The sequence below is a fragment of the Alligator mississippiensis genome, chromosome 8 (assembly GCF_030867095.1).
Source record: "Alligator mississippiensis isolate rAllMis1 chromosome 8, rAllMis1, whole genome shotgun sequence".
Classification (NCBI taxonomy): Eukaryota; Metazoa; Chordata; order Crocodylia; family Alligatoridae; genus Alligator; species Alligator mississippiensis.
In genome coordinates this window covers 25,437,753-25,464,427 of record NC_081831.1, presented here as the reverse complement: position 1 = coordinate 25,464,427, position 26,675 = coordinate 25,437,753, and the positions used below count along the sequence as shown (strand labels likewise).

Genomic DNA, 26,675 nt, shown 5'->3' with positions numbered 1-26,675 from the left:
ATGCTCAACTGCTGTGGATGCCCCTTTCCTGCAATAATTTGTCCAATCCCCTTTTTAATCTACTTAAACTCTGTTTCTACCACATCTGAAGGCAACAAGTTCCACACTTTACACGCTGTATGAAAAGGAATTTCCTTCTGATAGTTTTAAACTGACTACCTACTATTTTCGTGTTGTGACCCCTAGTTCTTGTATCAGGAGAGGGAGTCGATAATCCCTATTGAATTTCTCTTTGCTGTTTAGTATTTTGCAAACCCTCCTCATGCCTTCCCCTCCATCGTCTCTTTCCTAAACTGAACAGACCTGGCCTCTTTAGTCTCCCTCCATACCACTCATCAACCTTGTCCTTCTCTGGACTTCCTTCAGTTCTTGTCTCCTTTCTGAGGTGCTAACAAGGCCAGAACTGGGCACAGGATTCAAGGCGTTGATACACTGTGCATTGATAGAGGCAGTGATGCTATTTTGTCCACAATTCCCATAATAATCTCTAATCTTTTGTTTGCCTGTTTGAGGGCTGCTGAGCCACGAGCTGATGCTTTTTGTCACCTGTCCACGGTGACTCCCAGATCTCTTTCCGGTGTGGTAACAGCTACCGTAGAGCCTATCAGTGTCGGTGGAGTTTGGGTTATTTTTGCCCCTGTGCATAACTGCACACTTATCAACACTGAGTTCAATCCGGCATTTAGTTTCCCATCTGCTCAGTCTGCGCTCGCGCCCCGTCCCCACAACTCCCACTCAGGCAGAGGGGCAGCAGCCATCTTGGAAGGTCGTGCCGTGGCCGGGGGAAAAGGGTTGACCACACTCCCAAAATGCTTCGTATCACCCCCTTCTGCTTTATCTGTGATGCCCAAAATGGCGGTAGCTCACCTCCAGCCGCTCAGCGTGTCTCCAATGCGATCCAATCACGGTGGGTCTTGCCTTTGATGGACGAGCAGGAGCAAGGATCCTGGCCAATGAGAAAGCTTAAGAGAGCCCCCCCCCAAAAAAGGAAGGTATCTGAGCCAATAACATAATTTGGACAGCCGCCTCGAAGCAGGCCCCTTGACCAATGGAAGAAAGAGGGAGGGGGGGCTTCTTGAGAACGCCAGCCAATGGAGGCCAGCTCGGGCGGGGCTCCGCAGCATGTCCAATAGGGTGTGCCGGGGCTAGTACCTGATGGCGGCGGCGGCCAATAGGGTGTGGGCGTAGGGAGCCTGCGTGGTGAGCACCCAGCCGTGCAGTGCGGAGCCGTTGGCTGGGGCGAAGGGAGACATGGATCAGGGATACGGAGGTGGGTAAGGGAAGGAGTGGAGCGGAGCCCGGGGCGCTCGGCGAGTCGCGGACACCGGGACCCTCTCCCGCGCCTCAGCAGTGTTTCCCCGGGGCCGGGGAGAAGGTCGGTTTACTGTGTGAGCAGGCCCGCCTCCCGGGTGGTGGTGGCGGCGCTGATTGGCCCTCGGCCCCGTCTGTCTTCAGCAAGGTTCTTGGGATTGGCGTGCCACCGCATGGCGCTGGGTGAGGGTGGGGGTGAAACGGCTGCGCTGGTGAGGGCGGGGGGCGCGGGCGCTGCGGAGGACGTGGGGGTTGGGTTCGGCTCCACCCCCCTCGCCCCCGCCCCGAGCGGAAATGGAGCGAGTCCCATTTCTGAAGACGACACAAAATGGCGGCCGGGCCGCCCCTCCCCCTTCCGCGCCCGCTCGCCGGCCGCTTGTGGCCTGCGCCTCGGCCGGCCACCTCTAGCACTTGCACAGGCCCTCCCCCGGGGACAGGCCGAGCGACTGAAAGGTGCAAGCGCCAAGCTGGGGTGGAAGAATCGACTTTCCCTGGGGCGGGTGGTCAGTGCAGTCGAGGTGCTCTGCTGGTGGGGAGAGCTGGCAGCCAGGACTTCCCGCAGAGCTGCTCCCCTTGGAGCCAGTGACCCCTGCTGATGCATGGTATCCCAGAGAGGTAGGGCTGGAAGGTCACGTTGGGTTCGTCACTGTCAGAGGCAGGGTTTGCCCTGTCCAAACCATGCAATACAGTCTGCTAGGCAAACTGTTATTGTCAGTCCTGATGCAGCATGGACCTAATAGGAGATGCGTTCTGGCTTGTCCTGTTTGCTGAAGCAAGCCAAAGCCTGCTATAACAGAGCAAGGGGTTGTGGCTCAGTCCTGATGCCTGATCCTACCACAAGGCTTCAAAGCATGTTGATTCCTGCACACTCATCTCATCTGCTCTGTCCTGCTAGGATAGCAGTCTTTACGCTGTCCTCTAACAGCACTACCTCTTTAGCGTGGCTTGCATACAGTACAGTATTTCAGCCTAATGAGACTTAAGGTGGTTCTTCATTCCGGGTTCTGAGTTACTTCTCCAGCCTCTTTAGCGTGGATCCCATACTGCCTGGTTCACCAGCCCCTCAACACGCTAGGGTTTGAACCATTACGTGTGCCAAACATGATTTTTATTCCATAAAGCCATTGCCACTAGATGTGAAACCAAGATGTATTTTGAAGGAGGGAAACAAGGTCCTGAACAGATCACTGTTAAGTTTCTGGTAGTTCTGTTTTTGTTCCTGAGCTGTTTGTTGACTTCTGAATGTACTAAGATTATGCATGAAAATCTCACAGATTAATCAATTTAGTGACAGAATAGGCCAGATGGCACTACAGAATGCTGTTTTTAAACAGGAACCTTTTTGCCAGTTGCTTTTTAATTTGTATTTATTTGCTTATTTGTTAGCTAAATCTCTCTCATGATAACAGTAAAAAACCAGTAAGTGCATTTTAGAGACAGTTAAAACTAGAATTAATTATGGAAGCAGGTTTTGCATCCCAAAATTAGTATTATTGTCAAAACCGGGAGCAGCTAATGTTCTAGTAGAATAAAACTTTAATGTTAGCCTCTTCCTTGTTTTGTGAATCTAAACATTAAAGCAGAGATACACAAAGTAAGCATTTTTGTCATTTTTCATCCAAATGGCAAACCACATGAGCCACTTCCTAGTATCAGATGATACTAGGAAAAAAAACCACCTTAGATGCATCATTCCAAACACTAATAGTCCTCTTGATTTTTGGTTGTTTGATTGGGTTGGTTTTGGGTTGTTGTTGGTTTTGGTTTTTTTTGGGGGGGGGGGGGGGGGGTTAACGTGTATATTTCTCAGTTAAATGTAATCTGTCCATAAACCATTTTAAGAATTGCAGCTCTCCTATCCTGAATTACCCATTAAATGTTTTTATGGATATTATGACATATTCTGGCAGTGCTTTGGATAGACAAATACACCCTTCATATGAAGTTTCTTAAACTTATTCTTTAATCTGTTTGGCAAATTTTGGAGTCTCCTTAATTCAGACTGCGTTTCTCTGGAGATGGACTGATTTGTATATAGAAGTTTCATCAAATACAGCTTTCAGCATATATGGTTTATACCTAGAATCAATTGCCTCCTACTGTGGTGCCATTCAGAATACTGCCTTAAGCAAAACATGTTTTGCTTTCTTGTAATGTTTGCCAAGGAGCTCAGATAGAAAGGTGTGACGAAAGCAGACCACAGTTCACTTAGCATATTGTCTTTGGTAGTATGGCTGAATTTGGTGGTGGATATTGTTTACACATGCAACTTACCTGCCTTCTGTAAAACTGGAGAGGCAGTCATTGAAGTAGGATTTAGGGCTTGGACTCTAGGTGGTTAGGCTGTTTCTGGCTTCTGACTCAGAGGTTTTCTTAACCATCTATAAAAATGGTTTTGATGTTTACCTAAAGTTTCCAAAAATTTGCGTTGGACACACTGCAACATTGTACTCTAAAACCTACTGCTGTAAGGCAAGACAGGGTGGCACCTTATAAACTAATTTGTTCATAATTAGTCTAGAAAGTGCCACTTGCTCTGCCTTCTGCCCATCTTCATGCTAACACAGCTAACTACCTTTCTTTATAAGCTAATAACCTGAATAAAAATTCAAGTACAGGCAGTCCTCAGACTTGCAACACAATTGGTTCTTGAAAACCATGTCTTAAGTCTAAACGTTGCAACTCTGAACCAATTTTCCCATAGGAAACAATGTTATAAATGGGGAATTGGTTCCTGAACTAAGGCCCGATACCCTATTTTCACCAAAAATAACCGAGTTTTGTACTCGATCAATTATAGATGAGTATATAGCTACATGAATGTATTTATATTGTAAATAGCAATCGTTGATTTGGAAGAACTTCTTTGAGGTGACTTGGTTGGACTTTTGGAAGGGCTCTTGGCTGGAGTCTTCTCAGGAGTCTTGTCTGCAGGTTTTTCTGGAGTCTTGTCTGCTTTAAAGAAAGTGTCGAAGGAAGTTTAGACAGATGTTCTCCAGGCAGGTGGATGCTGGTGTGCTGTCAGATCACACGTTGTAAAGTCGAAACTGATGTCAGAAAGTTGAAATGGTGTCCATTTATAAACGTAAGTGCGAAATGTTGTAACTTAAAATATTGTAAGTCAAGGACTGCCTGTACCCTTATAATTTTACAGATTTTAGGTATTAATTTTAACATCAGATGTACTAAAACCAGCCTTTACTTCTGACTCCTTCCTTTTTCAATTTAATAAAAAAATAGTTTTATTTATAGTTTTTGCCAAAATAATACAATAAACAGAATAACATTATATATAATAAACTATTAGTAATAATAAAATTATAACAAATTAATACTGTTGCTTTTATTGTTAACGGAAAACTGAAAATTCGACAGGCTGCTTTTTCACCTTGATGTATGTATGATCTGTCTCAAGAATCCTGTCCTTTATAGTGTAGAGAATTAGATCCATAGGTGGTGCATGAATTGAAGATACAAACGTAAATATTTTGGAAGTGTATCATATGAGAAGTTCTGCCCTCAGATGTAATCCTGGCTTTACTGAAGTAAACAAGTTCTTAACAAGTTGTTAATAAATTTGTCACAAGCATTTGACTTTGACTCCATTACACCACTGCTTCCATACCTTACTCTGTTGAATTAACAGCAGTCATGAAACTGAGAAGCGTGCTCCCAGTTTGCATACAATAGAACTCACTTTAGCTGCTTCCATATTTAATTCAGAGGTGCAGTCTGTAAAGACAACAGGTTCCAGTGCAAAGCAGTCTGGTCATTTTGACCAAGGTTGTGTTCATAGATTGTAGAGTCAGAAGGGACCACAAAGGATCATTGTCTGGCCCCCTACCCCAGGCAGGAAAGAGTGCTGAGGTCATACGACCCCAGCCAGGTGTCTGTCTAGCCTCCTCTTGAAGACCTCCAGGTTAGGTGAGAGTACCACATCCCTTGGCAGCCCGTTCCAGAATCTGGCCACCCCTACTGTGAAAAATTTCTTCCTAATGTCTACTCTCCACTAGTTTGTACCCATTATTCCTAGTTACTCCTACAGGTGCCCTGGTAAATAACGCATCTCCAATTCTCTGTTGTCCTCCCTTGATAAACTTGTAGGTAGCTACAAGGTCACCCCTCAGCCATCTCTTGTGAAGGGTGAAGAGATCCAGATCCCTCAACCTCCCGTCATAGGGTCTTTTACGGAGGCCACTAATCACGCGAGTGGCCCTCCTCTGAACCCTCTCCAGATTCTCCGCATCCCTCTTGAAGTGCAGCTCCCAAAACTGGACACAGTACTCCCAACTGCGGCTTGACCAATGCCGCATAGAGTGGGAGCATCACCTCCCTCGATCTGTTGGTTGTGCATCTGCTAATGCACGACAAGGTGTGATTGGCTTTGTTGATGGCTTCGTTACACTGCCGGCTCATGTTCATCTTGGAGTCAGCTATGACTCCAAGATCCCTTTCAGCTGCTGTTCGTTACAGCACTGAATAGTCTGCAGACTGTACTTGTATATCGGATTTGAGGATGACTGTAGGCTGTGTTGTGGAACTACCGAGGCACTCTGTGGTCTTCCACGTTGTGTATATTCTAAGCTTATCAAGAAAACAACTCTTTTTTACATTTTATATGAAATGCCCCCAGTTTAGGGTTTTCTAATGTTTCATGCTTGAGCTGATTTCCCTTGCTTTTGTTCTACAGCAGTGTGGTCCAGGGCACAGGGGAGTAGTAAGCTCAGGAGTTGTGGCCTGGGTTCTATTATTGTCTTCACTTTGAACTGCTGGGTGAGAGGAGAGGTGAACCACAGAGGCACATCACTTCCTCTCTGACACTGTATTCAGTCCTGCTGTTTGTCCTCTCCCCTTATTTTATAAATGCTTTGGTTGAGAACGTGTTTTTGCAAGGTATGTAGTACAGTGGGTCAGGTGGGGGCTCTAGGTTTAACCCAAATACAAATTTGATCCTTTGACAGTCAGTGTGTGTCTGTGTTACAGTTTTAATGGGATAAACTAAACTATTAAACTAAAATTAATGGTGGTCTGTGCAGCTGTCAAAGCTTATAGGTGTAAAGTGCTATCATGTTTTTAAAAAACTTGCTTATTTCAGCTAGATTTAAATTTTCCCTGTGCTGTCCTGTAAGTATCTTAAATATTGCAGCCAAGTGGTAGCATATAAATAAAACTGGAAAATGAAATGGCTGCTGAGCAAAAGTGAAATGGAGCAGTGTGTTCAAATATAAGAATGTGAAAGTAAACACTTCCTTTGTAACTGAGATCTCATTTTGAAAACATTCTTGCCCATGACTCCTGACCTTGCTATTTTTGTTTTGCTGTAGTGTTTGTTACCACACACTCTACAGTAGCCTTTAGAGAGAGATTTCTTTCCCTGTTCCTGTTATAATTATACTATAAAATATGGCACTTTTCACTTGCTGAACTCTTCTTGTACAATAAAACCTAGTGTCTCTGATTTCCCTTAGTTAAGTGTCAGCGTGTGTCATAACTTGTAAACTTTGCAACCAAATCTGTTTAATTTAGTGAATCCTTCATCGAGGTGTGGGCTTGTGGGACCAGTCTGCAAAATGAAGCACAGAATGTGCAGCTCAGTGGGAGAGAGAGCAAGCCTTTCATGGCTATGTACCCTTACAGCAGTGTGGAAGCACTATTTCCATCTTAGAAGTTTTGGAAAGAGGGGTGAAGTCCAGATTTGAGGGCAGTGAAACTTCTATTTTAGGGTGAAAACTGCATTAGCTGGTTTGAAATTTCCATATAGGACTAGTAGCCCAAAAGAAATAAAAGGAAACCAATATTTTGCTGCTTCTCCCTACAGTCACCAGAATCTTGCATGATACCGGACTTGCTTGAGTGCACCTGGCTTCAGCAGGGATTGGAGCGTTATGGCCAGCATGCTCCTTGAGTCTGGGTAGTAGTTGTCCTGCTTTTAATACGAGACTTGATTTTCAATCGGAGGAGATGAAGGGTCACTGTAGTGGCTGAGTCATCAACTTCAGGAGTTCTTGTCCAAAGCTGGAATGCCATATACTATGCTGATACAGACCACAGAAGTGTAAGAGTATCAGCCATGTTGATACAGTTTTGCTGCTAGAGCTGCATCTGTGCTGGTTTAAACCAGTTAAGCCCCCTCTCTCTTTTAGAGGTCCTGCCTTTCTACCATCTGTGATCAACAGAACTATTCCAGCAGAAGTCTATCATGTAAAAATAGCCTTTGGAGAATTATAATTGCCAAGATGAACTCCACAAAAATGGTGTTTTCCCCCCCTTTAAAATACAGTTCTTTGGAAATTTATTTATTTAGACATTTATATTTAACAAAGCATCTGTCCAGTGCTACAGATACCTTTGCCAAGTAATAACAGTATCAGTGCAGACTCAGCTCTGTCCCTAAAACCAGTAAAAGGAAAAAAGCGGGGGGGAGGGAGAAAACCCTTGTCAGCCTCTTTACTACATAAAAGTCTGGAAAAAGACTAGCCTTTCCCCAAAATAACATTCCTATTTCTCTTGCAGGTTATGGCACCTGGAATACAGGGGCCACTAATACACAAGGTAAGTCTGGTGCATATATGAGGTTTAAAGTAGGGAACTGCATTGTTATAACATAGCTTGTTTCTTGTGCCTTTTTTCCCCAGTAACTGATAGTATGGTTTCGCCCTCTCTTTTTTTGTTGTTTTTTGGCTCGTAGCTTTCATCCACTCTTGCCTCAAATTGAATAGCTTTTTCAGTACTGTTTAGTTGAGCCTTTTGTGGAATGGTTTTGATTCTGTGCTATGGCCTTTTATTTCCCCATCTTGTATCAGAGGCTTATTTTTCAGACCTAGTCCTCAATCCATCTTAGGCACATGCCTACTTTTATGATATGATACTACTTGGGTAGTAAGAGGCAAGCATTTGTGAAAGTTGTTCCCAGCACAGGGCAATTCTTCGATTTGTTTATATAACTTGTTCCCAACGCAGGCTAAGAAGATAAAAACAGGATTTATTTTTAGTTTAAACTGTGGTCCTTTTGGATGTGGTTAGCCAAATCGGAGCTAAAAACCATGTGTTGAAATTGGAGTTGTTACAGCTGCATTCTAACTTCCTAAGGTTTTTCTTGCTTAGCCTCTACCAAGTAAATTTTGAACTAAGGTGTGGTTATGACATAGTCTGATACTTCAGCTTTTGTTTTCTGTGGGTTTCTTCCTTTGAGGTGATGATAGTAGTAGATGACCAGCAGTCTTACACCTGCTTCTGGTGAATATGGACTAGGGGTAACTGTTATAATTGGCATTCATTAAAATGCAAAAATATGTCCTTTTGAACCACAAATTGGAAATGTAGAAAGACTGCTTGTTTTTAAGTGTATGGCAAGAGTGTATCAGCCCTCAAGTCTTAGGTCAGACATTATTTTTATTGCCTCTCTTAATTTATAAAAGGAAAATAACCTATACATGTACTAATATTTTCCATTACTAGTTATCATTTAGTAATTTATAGAACTTCTAAGAGCAACTTCTTTCTGCTCTTATACAAAAAATAAATCTTTTTGCTATCTTTAAATTGTATTGCATTCATTTAGTCTTTGAAGACAGAATATCACTGCCTAGTATATCTGATGTTGGATTAATTTTTTCTTCTTTTTATCTCATTAAGGCACATATACAGCAAACACAGCAAGTTGGCAAGGTATGTTTTATAAATGCGTTACCTTTGTGTTAAACCAGAATTAACTCCTTGAGTTTATTGCAATACTTAAAGCTATTCTTCAAGTCAAGATTTGTTTACATGCAAAAGCAAGTGTGCAGTAAACAGGCACCAGACTTGGAGCACGCTGCCTACCCCTCGCTGACTTCCCATCTGAATGTAGTTATGCACAGGAAGTGCAAAGTAGCTTACAAGATACAGCCCTCAGTTATTTTTACCATGTTCTGTGATTCTGTGCTGATTATTTTTGCTAAACAAAGGGGCTGTTCTGGCTGGAGATCAATATGTTTTCAAAATAAGCCAGCCAGAAAAATTAGCTCAGGGATTAGGGTTAGACGTTCATACGTTTATTTTTTTGGCCATACTTCTTGTTTAGCTCAGTAAAGCAGGCAATGTGCACATGTAGAGAGCTGTGAGACTGGATACCAGGTCCTCCCCTTAAAACCTCAGGTTATGCTCTTGCATGAAATGACACCTTAATTATAGACTGAATACAGCTGTGCCTACCTGCTTATGTTGCTGAAGGGTTGGTCTTCACTTCTGCAGTGAGCTCTTCTACTGGGTTTAGAATTTAACCTTTCACACTGGATTGATACTTAATGCAATGGGCCTTCATCTAGAATATATTTTTAAAGCTAGTTTTCATGTGTTCAGTTGGGCTGCTTAATATACCATTTCTCATCGTTTGAAAAACTAGGCCTGGCATCGCACGCTGGGCTGTAGCTCTGGTTTCAAACCGGGGTTCAAGTCATTGGCAAACGTGAGTTTTTCTTCTTCTATCACATGTATTAGTCTAATGTTAGTGAGCCCAAGTCATGGCCTTGGCTACCCTTGCATTGAGCAGTGTGCAGCACAAAACTGAAAAACAGTCCGTGCTTACAATCTAAATAAAAACAGAAGACAGCAGATGGATACAGCTAGATGGGGAAGTTCAGAGAAACAATAAAACAGTGTAGGTCAGCACAATCAGCAGTGGTATCAGTGCACCAACGGCCTTAACTGTTGTCAATTTTATTGTAGGCATCACGGCAAAGGAGAATTATGAGGGATCTTCATGGCAGATTTGGCAGTCATATTACGAGAGCCCTAGGACTGACATAGCAAAGGGTATGACAGGTCAGAAGCAGCAGCGGAAGAGCTGTGAGAGGAAGCTTGCTTTTTAGCACAGGGCTCAGAATGCATTTTCTCTCCCGAGTGAGCACAGCCCTGGGTGGTGGTCCAATGCACAGCCTGTAGCGCACTGGCAGGGGAGGGTGTCATGCTACTACAAGAATCCTTTGGCACGTGCACATCCCATGTCCTTTTCTGGGTTTGTATTGGCAGTAGTAGTGCCCAGTAGTGACACAAGCATAGTTGTAGTGCATTGCTTGTTCTTTAGCATTGTGATACCTTGCCACAAGGTGTCTGGCTTTATGGTATTGTCCAAATATAAAATACTATTTCATATTTTCTCTTTTGATCTGCTAAATTCTGTCAGAGTTGTATTCATTGTTCTTGGACGCATGGTTACAAGCCCATGAGCATGATTCTTATAAACTTTAGTTTAACTTCTTTGGAGTCATGTTACATGGCTAACCCAAATAGGCAAAGTAATACTCAACTTTGCAAATAAATAAAAAAGTGCGGTGGGCTTCTCTCTTGTTCTTCCCTTCTCTCTCACCAGTTGAAACCAGGCTGGACAAAGCCCTGAAATAATAGTTGCATGTTGTTCCTTGAGAAATGACTGATTTAAACCAAGAAATTTCTGTAATTGTAAGAAACTATTTCCCTCAGGGTGAAACTGACAGTTTTATTTTGTTTTCATCAAATAGCAAAATCCAGCCGCAACCTTGACTGGTAGAGTCCAGTAGAATCCAGACACTCACCATAAATCTCCATTTCAGTTATTCTTCATTAACGTTTATTTTTCTTTTCTGCAAGGCTATGAAAACTATGACTATTATGGCACTCAAACAAGTGCTGCAACATCAGCAGCCACATACAACTATGCTGCAGCTCCTGCTACCACCACAACCTGGGAAACCCCCAAAGCTACCGACATGAGCATGACAGCTGATGTCAGCAGCGCTATGCCAGTTGCATCTTACAGTACGGAGACTGTGACTAATGAAAACTCTGACTCCATCATAGCCAAAATAAACCAGCGCCTGGATATGCTGTCAAAGGAGGGCAGTGGCGGAACTGGGGAAGGAATAGAGGATCAGGAAAGGTGACATATGCTGCTCTTGTTTCTCAGAGAAATTGAGTTTTTACTTTAATTACTGTAATTTCAAATTAACCTTGACACTTTATATAGCAACAAGAATGGCTAAACAGCCATTTACCTGACATTTTCCATTTGGTTTCTCTGTTCAGAATTTGTTTGTGTATTGTTAGCAGCTCCCTCTTTAGTGAACATGAGAAGCTGAAATAGGCATTCAGTTTCCAACCATAGTTTTAAGTGCTGTAGGTTCTCTCTTACTGCCTTGTGATCTAAACATGTGATAACTACATCAGTCAGAAGAGAAATTCTAGACGTTGGCTTTGTTACTCAAGCAGTAACATACATCAAGACAGCAACTGTGGGCTGAATGAATGAAGTATAATCTTTCTCTGATACTGATACCTGCTGCTCTGTCAGCCTTGATACTGATTGGTTTATCTGCCTTAATTCCATACCAGCCAAGAACTTTCTTTTTTCGAATTGCTTATAATTGCTACTGAGTCCCTCCTGCTATATCAGGAACATAAGGAGCATGTTGGACTCCCTGAGTTTTATGTCTACAGCAGCAAGACATGAGAGTGCTTGGGGCTCTTTATCTCAAGGAGAGACTCCTGGTTTTATTCTCTTTCTGCATGTAATTTATTCTCAGGCTAATTTTTTACACTTTTGGAGCTGCAATGCTGTGCCAGGGCTTTCTGTGGGCTAGTAACTTTTATCTTGGACATGCTGACAGTGAAAGTCTTTCAGCTGTACGCTGCATGGAATTAAGGTAGATTTTTTTTTTTTTTCCTGACTGAGATGCCAGCAGGTACCTACTTGGAAGGGATAAAAATATGAGCAGGATATTAGTGTTAACTTTATCAAATATTTATGATCAAACATGTTTGATCAGAAATATGACTTTAAAATATGTGGGGGGGGGGGTTCCAGTTGTCCTTACTCTTAGGGTAAGGTGCAGTTAAGTTTTTATTCAGTAAGATTCTGAGCATTTTTGGTTCATTCTTGGTATCTTGATCCTGGTTTAGATCCAAACAAAATGGGTGTGAATTTCTTTAAAGCATTTAAATTTGGTAGAGCCACACCTCTTATTAGTTGCTGATTGGATTTCTTGTTTGCTGTGAAGTTCTTTCAGGTTTGAGTCTTTTGATTCCTATGATTCGAGGTCAGCGATGACCGACCGCAGTCTCTATAACAGGGCTGGTTACGATTATGGTGATGTTGGAACTGATCAGAATGATTCCTTTGGAAGCCAGTATGACAACCGTCAGGCCCGCAATAGAGGAAATAACTACAATGTCATGAGAGGGAGAGCCCAGAACCGTGTCCAAAACCGGGGGCGTCTAAATGCTTTCAACCGCAACGACCACTATATGCCGTCTTCAAGTACGGAGCGACTGTCTGCCCGTTGGAATGAATTGAACTATATGGGTGGGCGGGGCATGGGTGGGCCCAGTCCCAACAGGCTACCTTCACTCTTCTCCCAAGCCCTGGTTCCTGACTATGGTGATTATGGGGACTATGGTGATTATGGGGACTATGGCGATTACGGGGATTATGGCGACTATGGTGACTACGGAGACTATGGTGATTATGACTATGGCATGATGGGAATGTCAGGAATGGGGATGGGAAGGTATGGCAACATGCCTTATGGATACGGCAGGCCACGGAACAGAGTGAGTACGATGCCCTGGCATCTCAACATGCTCATGGTAAGAATCATCAGATCAATTCTCTATATAAATGGTTGTCAGTTTGTTTTCCTTCCTTGTGTGGTTATCTTTAATAGGCAGGCTTTGCATTGTTAATCCAGGCGTAACCAAGACTAGCGGAGAAGCAGTGCTCTTAATGCCAACATGGGTTGCTTTCAGCTTTGAATAATTGAAGAGTTAGCCTGTGAAATTTGGCAGAATGTCAACAGCATGATGTACTGTTCTTTCTGTACAAACTGGATAGAGCTGCTGAGCAGGCAGGCTCCTTTCAAAATGACTATGTGGAAGGCACTTACAGTATATGGAGTATCTTGGTACACTCATTTGCTTGATCTCTTTCTAATTAAGGAAGTCAGTCCTTTTAAACTTAAAGAGAAGGTTACAGGGACATGGAGGTCATGAGGAATTCTTTCCATTTAAATTGCTTTGGGAGCTGCAGTGGAAGACTTGGAGATGCTTTGCTGATTGATTGGTGTTACTGACTTTGCCTGATTTGTATTTCTAGCCCAAGAGGAGGGGTTTCCGCAACCGCTCAGGAGGGCGGTCGGATAGCGAAGGAGGACGTAAACGGAAACAGTCCCAAAGCGGAGATGAGCCAGACAGCAAACAGGCAAAGACTGACAGCGAAGGAGATGATACTGAGAATGGTACAGGCCTGTTTTTTGGAGACTGTCTAATAAGGCTGGTAGCAAACAGCAGTGATTCACTTTGTGCTGCTTCTCTCCAGGACTGGCACTATAGATATTGGTGGTTAGATTTTTAAACTTAACACTCTTTCATTTAAGGTGAGTGTGTCACCTATTACTGTGGTATTGCTAGAAAGTTTCTTCTGGTATGCAGGTTTTACAGCAGTGTTCTGGGGTTTCATCACAGATACCTCAATGATAGATTTAGGGTACGGACAGAGTTTGTAGCAGAAACTGCCAGACAGAATTCCATGCAAGTGATTATTTAGGGCTAGACAGTAGCATTATATTATTACTGAGTAACGTATGTTAATGGGTGGGGGAAAGGAATTTTTTCCCCACACTGGTTAAATGATCTCTCTTGTGTACAGCAGATGATGGCGAAGGAGAGGAGAAATCTGGAGATGAAGGCGACAAAGGTGTAAGTAACTTTTTCCAAAGTCTTTGTGTTGTGGAACTTTTTCCAAAGCCTTTGTGAATTTCTTTGTAGGTGTCTCCTTGACTCTTTTCCTATCTGCCTTTATTCTATGAGTCCTACCTGGGGGTAACGATGATACGAGAGTATTGTTGCTAGTATTAATACAGCTACCTCTCGTATTGTTGCTAGTGCCAATATGAGTCTCTAAACTTCTCCAGCCATATTTAATTACCTACTTCTTTTGCAAAAATTCTGGGCCACAAGAATTTCTGTTGACTGTAGTAGGAGTGCCAGAGATCATCTTTCTCCTTGAGGTGTTATGCGTAGGGACCTGCCTAAATTGCAGTGGACAGTTACAGGGCAGCAGCACTTTTAATTTTGCCTTTTTCACATACCCACCCACACACACCCACACACTGAGTGGCTGAGAGGCAATTAATGCCATGGTTTTTGCCTCTTGGCCTCTTTGTGGTGAGGGGGAGGGGGCCCATACTGAAAAGAGCGAGATTAAAGCTGCTGTTGTGCTGTGAACTTCCACCATGATTTTGGTAAGTCCCTAGCTTATGCACAGGGATCTACTTAATTCAGGCTAAAGCAAGGGAAAATCCATTTTCATGCTGTTTTGCGGTGGTCTCCTCACCACAGATTGGCTGAAGGGCCCTGGCAGCTGTGCACCTCATCACTGATTGGCAGAAGGGGGTGGGGCTGCATGATAGGCAGCCTTCAGCCAATCAGCAGCAAGGTGAGGGGACATCATCATTGCCGCTACCCTTCATGGTGTGGACTGGTGCACTGTGGGCTGTGAGGCTGGGCTGCAGTGACTCTGGACCACTAGCTCCCACTGGGGAACCAACTTTATTTTCCCTTTTTTTTCCAAGGTTTCCCCCCTCCCCCCAGGTGATTTCACACCAGAATTGCAGGGATTGCCATTTTCTTGGGGTTCACAAAATTGCTTTTTTTTTTTTTTTTTCCTCAGTTTCCACAAAAATCACAAATAAGGTAGATTCCTAGTCATGCATTCTGTTACCAAGGTCATTACAGTGCTATTGCTGCACAGAGGGAGTGCAGCCAACCACTAATGGCCAATAAAATAAGCTCCCAGTGTCTGTCCTGGGCTCTGCTAGTGCCTCCTTGGGACCACTTTCCTTCACTAGGAAGTTCATGTTTTAACAGCCTCTGGTCAATTGTTGTTTGGTGCAGATCGTCACCAATTTTTTGCCTTGCAAACTGAAGCAGCATGCTTTTAAATGTGCTGCAACATGTTTGAATTTTGGCAGTGAAAGGTACTATATATGTAATGCTAAGATTCTGGAGTTCTGTATCTACATTCTAAACATTTTTAGCAAAACCATGTATAAATTTTGGTTAAATACAAGCTGTTCCCCCAAAAACGTAATAGCTTTTATTGTGCTGATTCACTCAGGCTAGTGCAGGTACAGCTGGGCTGGAGCAGCTTTGTAGTACAAGATATTGATGGCTTTTCTGTTCTCTTCTTTTGCAGGAGAATGAGGGTTGTGGTGGAGATATGGAGAAGAAAGGTAGGGTGACTTCTCTGTCTCACAGACAGAATTCTTGTAGGCTGAATGCACCCAGCTGGCCTACTTACTGTGTCAGGAATGTTCTAGTGGTCAGTTTTTCAGTTGAAGGCTGATTTAAATTCTGATTCTTGTTCCTCGACACAAATTGTGAACAGGCATTAGCAACTGGACAACTGTTCAGTCCTCTGCAAAGGTGCCATACTGCTGCTTGAGGTATGGTGCAGCAAAAATCATGCTTTCAGCATGCTCCGGAAGCCTGTTGGGATAGTCCTGTTTGCAGAAACAGGTTGAGGGTGGGATATACATGTTGTACCTTCATGGGCAAGGCTTTCAGAATGGTTTGGTTCTGGCTTTACCAAATGGGAGTTAGACCAAAATCCCACCTCTTGCATATGCTTGTAGAAGAATTTCTGGCAAGTGGTATGATTGTAATGAGGTTAGTTAACTTCTTCTTGGCCCATTCCTCCTCTCTGTTTACAAGCAGCAAATTGAGAAGAATTGTTGCCAGCATTCCAGAAATTGCTGAACTGCCTATGCACTGCTGTGTTATCTTCCTAATAGATATTGCTGTAATGAAGGTCCCCCCCCATCAATGCTACATTCTCTGATTTAGATATTTCAGCTTGTTGTTTGGAGGTGGGGGGGCTTGCCCACCACCTCCCCCTGGTTTGGTGATCTCAGATTGATGCCCACCATGACATTACTTTTGCTGTTCTCCCCTTTACCCAGAGACATTCACCAGGTCTGCCTCCTGCTTCATACCACACCTTGGAACAAGTATACATCTCGCAAATAAAGCAACCACCTATCTTTCTTTTTCCCCTTCCTGAACATATTGCACCCATCAATGACAGTACTCTAGTCATGTGAACTATTGCACCATATCTGTTATCCAATTACATCATACTTCTGTGATCATACCATGCTTGCCAATATTTTATGCTTCTGCCTCATGCTTTTTGAATTATTATATAAGCATCTTAGATGACTAGTTGATTGCCCTGCTGTTTTCCCCCTTGACAAGCTTGTTAAGACTCCCGATATTGCTTCCTCAAGCATATTGGAGAACCAGTACTCCAGTGGCTTCAGAAACTCCTCTGAGAGCCCAGAAAGCAATAGTGTTGCTCTGTGAGCCACCTCTTGGAATGGCACACAAGGTGCTTTCAAACTCCCTCACCTGCTTTTCCACAAATCATAGACAGTTATGGTTGGAAGGGATCTCAGGAGGTCACCTAGTCCAACCCCCTGCTCAAAGCAGGACCATCCCCAATTATATCATCCCAGCCAGTGCTTTATCTAGTCACAAACCTGAAAAGCTGGAAGGAAAAAGGCAAGGGCAGGATACTTGGTGTCCTTGCACAGCACTGCTTGGACTGAAGCCATGAATCACAGAGTACTCATATGTGCTGCTCAGCCACCCAAGGAAACCACTGCTTATGGGGCATGGTAGCTGTGCAGGGGAATCCAGTACAGGCGTGTCAGTGCAGCACAGCTATCTCAAGGGGATTGGTGCCTTTTTAGACACCCTGAAGAGAGCCAAGTTCTGCTCTTGGTTGTTGTGTCTGTACTGCAGACACAGTAGGTGTGCTATGCTGGAGCTAACAACTTATGAACAGGCATTCTCTGCTAGGCATTTGGGCTCCAAGAGCTAGGGGCCAGAGCCTGTATCACCTGGGTGCTCATGAAGAACTGAGAAACAAGGCAAGAAATGCTGCTTTCCACCTCTTGGTAGAGAAACTCTGAAAAAAGTCTTAGGAGTGGCCAGAGTCCCCTGGTACCAGAGTGGGAAGGCATGCATTTCTTCCAACTAGATGTCTGCCTGAGCTGTTACAAATCCGTTTTAAATCTTTCTCTGTAGCATCTGGCGATGGCGGTGAAGAGGAAGATGAAGAGGTGAAAAAGAGGAGGGAAAAACAGAGAAGAAGAGATAGAATGCGTGATCGTGCTATGGATAGGTGAGAGAATACACAGGGAACAATAATTGGTCTATCCACGCCCTGCCTGTTTGGCTGAAATATCCAAGGTATCTGCAGGTAGTGTCACTATGCCCAGCTGGCAGGTTTCTTTTTGTTGGGAGAGCTGAACTCTCCTGCTTGTGTTCTGCCCAGGGTTAAACATAAGTTTGGAAATCAGCATAGCATGCTTGGTATTCTGATTCAGCAAAGCTCTCTGCCCTTTATGTTTTGTAACTCCATGTAAGGAGAGGGGAAGATAGACATCCTCTAACAGTGTTTCTCAACCTGTGGGTCATGACTCAAAAGCAGGTCACAAGAATATATGAAAGAGTCGTGAACAAACTTCAAAAAAGGATTCTCCTTTAAAGGAGAAGAAAGTGGGAAACCATGGCTTTTTCCCTAGCAGGCTGGCAGAGTTCCAGTCTGCAGGGGGCTGCTGGGGAGGGGACGGGCTCCCTCATGCTCCAAAAATGGGGGGGTGAGGGCCTGGGGATGAAGGGCAGTGGATGGATCAGGAGTGCGGGGCACTGAGTCGGGACTGGTCACTGTTTATTTACAAATGGGTCCTGGTACAAAAAAGGTTGAGAACCACTGATCTAACAGACTTCGTTAGGGAAGTAATTCATTAGAATCCTATGCTACTTAGAAGGATTTTCCATTAAAGAGCTTCAGTGTTCTAAAGAAGAAATGACTGACAAATGTACATAAATATTCTATTATCTGAGCAATTCATACAGACTAATTCATGAGTTTTCTGAGAAAATTCACCTTGTCTATTTCAATAATAGCTTAGACATTTGATCCATAAAATACACATGCTTACTAATTAAGTAGTTGTACAGTTAGGAACTGGGAATAGTGTATTATGTCACTTGGACAGAAAATTCCCAGAATTGGAATTCTATTCGGATGCTGCAGCTAATAATCTTTAGGAGAGTCTTATACTGCTGCTAACTTGTGGTCCATTGATCTCTTTTAGAATCCAGTTTGCCTGCTCTGTGTGTAAGTTTCGCAGCTTTGAAGAAGATGAGATCCAGAAACATCTGCAGAGCAAGTTTCACAAAGAGACCTTGAGATACATTGGCACCAAACTCCCTGATAAAACAGTGGAATTCCTTCAGGTACATGATCTGCCAGCATTTCTAAAGCCCTTGTTTCATTGTATTCAGAGGTTGTGGGAGGCGACATGGAATAATTACAGAATTCTGTTACCTTCTCTCATGTTTCGGGGGAGTGGAGGAGGAGGCATGGAGCCAGCAGGTCTAAAAGGATTAGAGACAGACTTTGTATCCCATTCACATCTGCATGTGGTAGTGCTGGTTTGTGAGATATGGTGTTGTTTCTCTGATTCCTCATAGAGCATATGTGCATGTTACATACTTGTCTCTCTTGCATGAGTAGCCATCTGATTGGCTGGCTTAGCAGAGCAAGTGAACCATGGAGAATGACCTCCCCTCTCCTCGGCTCGTGTGGTGTGCTTTAGGTGTTCATTCTACCAAAGCTGCATCCTGTCCTGGATGATTCCATGACTGTTTGTTGGCCACTTCATGAATTGTTCATTGTTCATGAACTACTGTTCACCTGGAGGTTTCTAAAGAGGCAGTTGATATGGCAGCTGTCAAGTTCTTTAGTGTACCATCACCTGCAGTCTGGTTCTGGCAAATCGATTTTGGGGTTCTTCAGTGTGTGGGCATGAAAGTTTAACATGCTTATCTTCTCTTCTAGCTACCCAGTAGTAGTTCTTCCTTCTCCTTGCACGTTTCCTTCGGAGATCTCATTTCCCATTTGAATACTGGGCAGTAGATTGTGTTGCTTGCTGATACCGGTGTAAAGGATGGTGAGCTTCATTCTCTCTTCCCGTCCCTTCCTCTCAGGAGTATATTGTGAACAGGAATAAGAAAATTGAGAAGCGCCGTCAGGAGCTGACTGAGAAGGAGGGCACAAAACAGAAACCAGACCCTTTCAAGGGTAAGTTGTAGGTCCCTGTGTGTTTGGAGACCGAAAACAGGGAATGCTAAAAGATGCAGGTTGAATTCATAGATGAAGATCTACTTAGGTCCCTTCCGACTCTACAAGTCCAACCCCTGCCCTGGGCAGGAGAAAATACTGGGCTCATATGACCCCAGCTAGGTAACTATCCAGCCTCCTCCTAAAGACCCCCACAGTAGGACCAAGCACCACTTCCCTTGGAAGTTGGTTCCAGATCCTAGCAGCCCTGACTGTGAAGTAGTGCCTTCTAATGTCCATCCGGAACCTACTCTCAAACAGTTTATGGCCGTTATTCCTTGTTACTCCGGGAGGTGCTCGGGGGAACAGGATCTCTCCCATTCCCCGCTGGTCCCCCATGGTAAGTTTATAGACAGCCACCAGGTTCCCTTTCAGCCTTCTCTTGTGGAGGCTGAACAGGTTCAGGTCCCGTAGCCTCTTGTAGGGTCTGCCCTGCTGTCCCCGGATCATGTGAGTGGCCCTCCTCTGGACCCTCTTGATGCTGGCCACATGCCTCCTGAAATGTGGTGCCCAGAACTGGACACAGTACTCCCAACTGTAGCCTAACCAGCATCGCATAGAGGGGGAGGAATTCTTGGGAGAGCTTCACAGTGTCGGGGTGGAGGGAGCAATGTTAACATGACTCCAGCCTGTTACGTGGCAGAACATTTTTCTAGCTAATAAGCAGCGGCTTTGATCACTGACTGACGTGTTGGCATCATTTCAGGTATTGGCCAGGAACACTTCTTCAAGAAGATTGAGGCAGCTCACTGTATGGCCTGTGACATGCTGATTCCTGCACAGAACCATCTTCTCCAGAGACACCTGAGGTCTGCTGACCATAACAGGAACCGCAGGGTAAGCAAACATGTGCTTCATCTCCATTCTTGGTGATACAAAGGGATTTAATCTTTAAGGTTGAAGATTCTAGTAAGGAGCACTTGTCTAGAACTGAGGATTTCTTGCCACTTCAGGCACTTGCCTGGAGGAATGACCCACTTGCTTCCAGCCATTGGGAGCAGCCCTTCTAATCCACTTTCTTCTGTGGTTCTGAAGCAGTGGTTCCCCAGGGCTGTGGAAGGATCATGGAACAGAGTATGAGTTTCGTTCTCATGCCGGGAAGGTCCGTTAGCAGCTAAAGTCCTTGCATGGTGTGAAGTGAACAGGAGCAGTTGAAAGCAAAACTAAATGTGGGAACTGAAGCCCTTGAGGCAGGTCTTTTGGGGATCAGGAATGATGCTTCAAACCAGAGTGGGGAGGAAGGGGTTGGATGGGTTCTGGGAGTGTCAGGCCAGAAGAGACATTTTAGACTTTGGTTGTCTGTAATAACATAAGCTATCAAACCTTGGAGAAACTGTCTGTGGCAGGGTTCTGGGGCTCTGCCTTCCTGTTCCACTGGGCTTGGACTGCTCTGGAATATGGCATAAACCAGGGGTAGCAACTCCCAGCAATTATGCCAGAACTAGCATGTGAAGGCATTTTGCTTGCCACATGCCTCAGGGTGGACAGCTGGGAAGCTGCAAGGGGCCTTATTCTTGTTGTGGTAGTGCAGCCCTGGCCCCTTCCCTGCTGCCCACTTCGAGGTGCACGTGCATCTGCCATCAGCAGCGAACTTGGCCAGGACTCCATGGACCCCAGTGCAGCTGCTTGTAGCCTCCCTGCCGCCTGCTATGAGCAGCTTTGTGGTGAGTCTGCATACCTTGGGGCAGACAGCAAGGAAGGGCTGGGACTGCGCTGCCCCAACAAGGATTTCAGCCCCTCATGGCTTCTCTGCTGTCTGACCCTGGCATGAAGTCAAGGTTGCAGGTGTTCTTGGCACTCTGCCAAAAAAAATTGCAGAACTCAGGGATAAAACTTCTTGTCTGAAGCTGCAGTATCTTTTAGAGCTCTTGCTTAAGAAAAGCTTCAAAAATCTTTTTGAAGCATTTAGCAGGTACAGTGAATTCCAATGCAAGTTGTCATCCTGGGTGAGTGTTCACTCAAGTGGAGTTGAGAGAGAGTGGGCCTTGTAGCAGCCCTAGTGCAAAGGAACACTGTATGATGACTCTGCAGTCCTTTCTTCCTTTGTGTATTGAGTGCAGCTCTTGGGCACCCAGGAGCTGCTGTTCACATCTGCTAGGGTAAACTCAGCTTCTTCTGAAACCAAAATACCCTGGACGCGTCTGCTGTCTGTTTCATGTTACTTCCTATTCTCCATGGCTCTGCTGCTGTTGCTGCTAGGCACAGTATACATGGTCACTTGGTTCTAGCCTACCTGCTGAGGTTCTCACCATTGAGTAGTGGTGCCCTTTGCAGAGTTAAAATCCTCCCTGCACAGTGTTGTTCCATATTTAGTTTTCCAAGTCCTTACTTGTCTCTGGTTTTAGCACTGGGTGTTTCTGGGGCTTGTAGATAAACATGGGGTTCCGTGCTGGGTAGTTGGGCTCTGAGATGTGTGGGCTGTTGCTTCTCAATGCATGTACAGATTGAGGGCAGGGCCTGGGTTCAAGCAGAACTGAAAGTGGAGGGTGGAAGTGTCCTGAAGACTCTTGGGGGTTAGCCGTAATGGTTGGCAGCCCAGCAAAAGCTGTTCTACTGTCTTCTCCCCTGAAAGGAAGTGTCCTTGGGATTCAAGAGGCATGCAAGCATGATGCTTTTCCCTGGGTCAATCCATGAGCTGTCTTCTCCCACCACTCACGCATGTGGCACCCAGGCCAGCTAAGTGTCCAGATGGAGTTTCCTCCCAGGCTTACGTTGTCAGAAGTGAACATGGGGTATTCCCTTGTCCTAGGACCTAAACATCCTTCCCCTTAGCTTAACTGTCAACACAGAATAGAGCTTGAATCTGGGAGTGAGTTCTGAAGGTGTGCCTAAACAAGGAAGATGCTTGTATCTTGTGACAGGCCCCCTGCACTTATTTCACAGGTTGATCAGCACAGTAACCTCAGTATGGTTCCTTTTTTCAGATGGCAGCTGAGCAGTTCAAGAAAACTAGTCTCCATGTTGCCAAGAGCGTCCTAAATAACAAGCACATTGTAAAAATGCTGGAGAAGTATCTCAAGGTGAGTGAGCGGGCAGGCCCCCAGCTAGTCCTGGCATCCCTGGAGCAGTGGGGACAGACTTCGACTTGGTCCTGGACATTGGCCTGGTACAGAGCACCGAGCTGAGTATCACTGTGTGTGCTGCACGTTGGTCACGAAACACTTCTACGTACATTGGGCAGAAGCGTAGATGCCGCTTCACTTTCTTCTGTGTAGGCCGAGTCGGGTCTGGATCCTTTATTCTCTTTTTAGGCAGTTTATCTCTCTCTCTGTTGTTTTAACTTGCAGCCCCACGCACACCTAAATCAGTTATGAACCTTCCAAGCCGATCATAGCTGCAGGGACAAACTGGCAGAAGGAACTCCAGTGCCCATATCCACCCCTCAAGCAATGGCCCGTGGGTGAAGCTCACCCCAATGCAAAGGGCAAACATAAGGCCTAGGAGGCAGTTCAATCCCATGGGGTCTAGGCACTGCTGCCCCTCAGCATAGGGATGCTTTTGACCCTATGCGAACAGGTAGGCTCTGCAGCTTTCCCAGCAGGTCAGCACACCAGCAGGGGACTCCAGTTCCAGAGTGGAAAGATGCTCCCTCTACCCCTCTCCTCTTCCCTCAATCCAAGCTGGGACCCCAGCCAGTCTTCCCTGTTGGGATGGAGCAGGTGGAGTGTCGGGGCCCATACAGGTAGGGCCCTGTAGACCAAAACAAGTACTTTGAATTGCACTCCAAAAGAAGCTGGAAGTCAGCACAGTCTTCAGAGCATGGGTACGGTATGTTCCATGCAGAAATGCCGCTGAGTAAGTGGGCAGTCACCTCCTGCCCACGTGTTTCCAAGTGGCCTTCGAAGGTATGTCCATGTAGATCTCATTGCAGTAATGCAATCTGGAGGTGACATGGGCGTGGGTAACTGTCGAGGTCCATCTGAAAGGAAAGGTCGCAACCTCCTTGCCAGGTGAAGATGAAGAGAAGCATTTTGGCTACTGCTGCTCCTTGGGAGTCCAGGAGCAGCCAAGGATCCAGCAGGACCCCTGATTGCGCACTTGGCTGACAGGGCAAGCAAACCCCCTCACATGGGGGGAGCAGATGTTTCCCCTGGCCCACCGGCATCACTTTGGTCTTATCTGGATTGAGCCTCTGCCAGCGAGCTCTCATCCAAGCCCCAGTCTCTGCTAGACACTAGCAAAACTGAGACTCCACCCTCTGGGTCCAGTAAAAGAGACTTTGAGCTGAGAGTTATCAGCACATGATGGCACTGCAGCCCCAAAAGGGAGGCTGCCTCCCCATGCGGCCTCTCATACACGTTGAACACGAGGGTGACAAACCCTGCGGTACCCCACCCGAGAGAGCCCTTGGGGCAGATGAGCAATTTGCCCAGTGCTACCCTCTGGGATCTCTCAGAGGAAAGAACGGAACCACTCAAGTGCAACTCCGTCTACCCCTGCCAGGGTCCGCAGGCACGTCAACGCCACCTCATGGCCAACTGTATCAGAGGCTGCCGGCAGATCTAAATGATTCGGCATGGGCACCTGACCTTTGTCCACCGGCAGGAGGAGATCTTCGACCCATCCCAGCACGGTCTCCGTACCATACCCAGGTGCAAAACCAGACTGAAAGGGGTGGAGGAAATCTGAGGATTCCAGGTAATGCCAGAGCTGCCTCACCAAAACCTTCTCAGCAACCTTCCCCAAGACAGGAAGGCTGGAGACAGGGTGATAATTGACAAGACTGTCAGCATCAAGAGATATTTTCTTGAACATGGGCCTAATGATTCCTCCTCTGAGGGATGCTGGCACCTTGCCCTTCCAGAGGGAGGCCATGACAGTCTCCACCAATAGTGGATTCCATGTCCCCCTGTAGATTTTACCAGCGATAATGGACGTGGGTCCACATCGCAGGGTGTAGCCTGAAGTTCCCCCCACACCTCTAAGACCCCCTCACTAAGACTGGCTGGCTGAAGTTCAGCCAGGGAAGAAAACATTATGTTTGTCCTCCACTTGCATGGATTTGCTCACGTGGGGGCAGCCAATCTGGTCTGAATCTGATCGACCTGGTCCCTGGAGCAGAAAACTCACAAGACACATTTAGCTGTTGCTAAGCGGAGACAGCCTGGGTCTGCTAGGCCGTCCGCTATCCAGCACGGTTCCACTCGTTAGGACTTCATTTGCTGTGGTGGAGCCAGAGAATGTGCACTCCTGGCCTCCATTGCAGCCTTGGCATGAGAGTTCAGAAACTTAGTTGTGCTCAATCAGATTCTGGGCAAGGTTTCTGCTACTGGCATGCTACCCTCCCCCCTTCACATTTCATCTTTTGCAGGCTATCTGCACACCAAGGTGACCGGTGAGGAAGGGAAAGGGAGTTTAGGAGTCAACATGCTATAATCCAGAACAAACCATGGCCGCAATATCCGGCAGGGCCGATGCTAAAGTGGTCCATCCCCTGGCTGCACGATAATCACCCTCAGATAACTCTGAAACCCAACCAAAGCCAAATAATAAAATAGGGACGCTGCCCAAGCAGGAGCAGACAGAGGTGAGCACTGATCTCAGCCTAAGGCCAGCAAGGCCATCCTTGGTCTAGGGCATAAACCAAATTAGTCTCAGTGCAGGAAAGTTAGAGTAAGAGCTCCTCACTGAGACAACTATGGCTGTGTATAGCTGAGATACTGTTAGTGAGACCAGAAAATCACCTGGATTTCTTGGTTCCCAGAGCAGGGACACTGAAAACTTCCAGCTGGACCTGGACCTCTCCTGGGAAAGAGTCCTCTGCCTTTTGGGCTGTGTGCTCAAGTGAGGTTGGACGGGCACTTGTAATTGCTTTTTGCAAGATGAGTTCCTCTCAGTTGAGACTACACCCTCCCTGATTTGGCTAGGCATTGCAGCACACACAGTTCCGAGTAGGGCTTCACCTGGGTCACCGCTCGCTGGACAGATTGCAGGCCAAGTCATTCCATTCCTGCAGGACAGGTTTTCCCAGCAGGACTTGGGGCCTCAACAAGCACTTTCCTTAGGGGGCTTTCCATGTAACATCATAGAGCGCGCTATTTCTGTAGGAGTATGGGGGCTTGATCTGATGGATTTTCACCGCTCTGTCCTGAAGTTGAGGATCTTCCATTTCCAATCAACCTCAGTTGCAAACCTCTGAATTTCATGTCTGAGGTTCCCTATAGGAGGAGTTTTTTAACTGCCTGCAGGTGTGTAACACCTTGTTCTTCCCTTCTCTTTGCCAGGGTGAAGATCCATTCACAGATGAAATTGCTGACCAAGATGTTGATGAAGCAGAAGCTTTGGAAGGAGGAGGCGATGGTGGTGGTGAAGGGGCTAATGAAAGCGCTACTGTAGAGGCTGCCCAGGCAAAGGAGGAAGGCACTGGGGATGCAACACAAGCCACAGAAGCCACTGAAGCCACTAGTGCAGAAGGGGAAGAAACAGAAAAGGTTTCTGAGGAGATGTCTGGAAATGAGGAATTGTCTAAAAATGAGGGAGAAGAGATGAAGCAACTGCCACAAGAGGAAGCGGAAGCAGGAACAGCAGCTGGAGCTGAAGTAGCAGCAGGGGATGGGGTGGTGGCACTGGAGGGAGCAGAAGAAGCAGAAGCAGTAGAAGCAGCTTCAGAAGAACCATCTCAGTCTCAAGAAAGCGTAGAGGAGCCAGTGATTTCCTTTGGAGGTGATGCTGAGATTCAACAAGCTGAGGAGGTAGAGGAGGAGAAGGAGCAACCAAGTGAGGCAGCAGCGGCCAGCAGCGCTGAGGCTGAGGTAGAGGCGCTGCCTGAAGAGGAGCTGCAGCAGGAGTAGCCGTGTGGATGTGTGTGTGGAGGTGACTTGTCCTGCACAAATGTATAATCTCTGGTTTTTAATTTCCCCTCCCCATCCCACCCCCCATCTTATTTGAATGCAGTCCCTGAATGTGCATTGCCAGAAGTGTGGCTGGTTTTTGTTTTTGTTTAAGGGGAGGGACCCGGCTGTTCTGTGATGGGAACAGTCTTGTGCTTAACTGTCTTGTTCTGTAGACTTGCTTAGTTCTGCTTTCTACATAACTTTTTTTTTTAGGTTGAAGACTGCAGGAAGCTGTACATTCCCCAAGAAACTTGAGAGGCATCACCTTTTTTGAATTTTAGAATGAAGAGCAGGGTTTGCAAAATAAAAACATCATTAGATCCTGA

At 45.6% G+C, this 26,675-nt stretch overlaps 1 protein-coding gene across 9 annotated transcripts; it reads left to right on the top strand.

The window, feature by feature from the left end:
- The first annotated feature begins 1,181 nt into the window (after window positions 1–1,181).
- AKAP8 (A-kinase anchoring protein 8) lies at window positions 1,182–26,675 on the top strand. 9 transcript variants are annotated; one of them, XR_002089919.2, is made up of 17 exons: window positions 1,182–1,270; window positions 7,825–7,863; window positions 8,947–8,979; window positions 10,018–10,113; window positions 10,918–11,206; window positions 12,324–12,912; window positions 13,418–13,559; window positions 13,970–14,019; window positions 15,518–15,554; window positions 17,413–17,509; window positions 18,489–18,630; window positions 19,384–19,477; window positions 20,223–20,353; window positions 22,441–22,536; window positions 23,960–24,154; window positions 24,828–25,043; window positions 25,741–25,827. XR_002089919.2 is itself a non-coding variant. In XM_014604403.3 (16 exons), exons 1-15 carry the CDS (start codon window positions 1,252–1,254, stop codon window positions 26,305–26,307), a joined length of 2,421 nt encoding a protein of 806 aa, XP_014459889.1. In that variant the 5' UTR covers window positions 1,182–1,251; the 3' UTR covers window positions 26,308–26,329; window positions 26,563–26,675. The 9 variants fall into 9 exon arrangements, 7 of the variants coding, with proteins under 7 accessions (XP_014459889.1, XP_014459891.1, XP_014459890.1 ...); XR_002089921.2 differs by lacking the exon at window positions 24,828–25,043 and having other exon boundaries at window positions 25,741–25,828; XM_014604403.3 differs by lacking the exons at window positions 23,960–24,154; window positions 24,828–25,043 and adding an exon at window positions 26,563–26,675 and having other exon boundaries at window positions 25,741–26,329.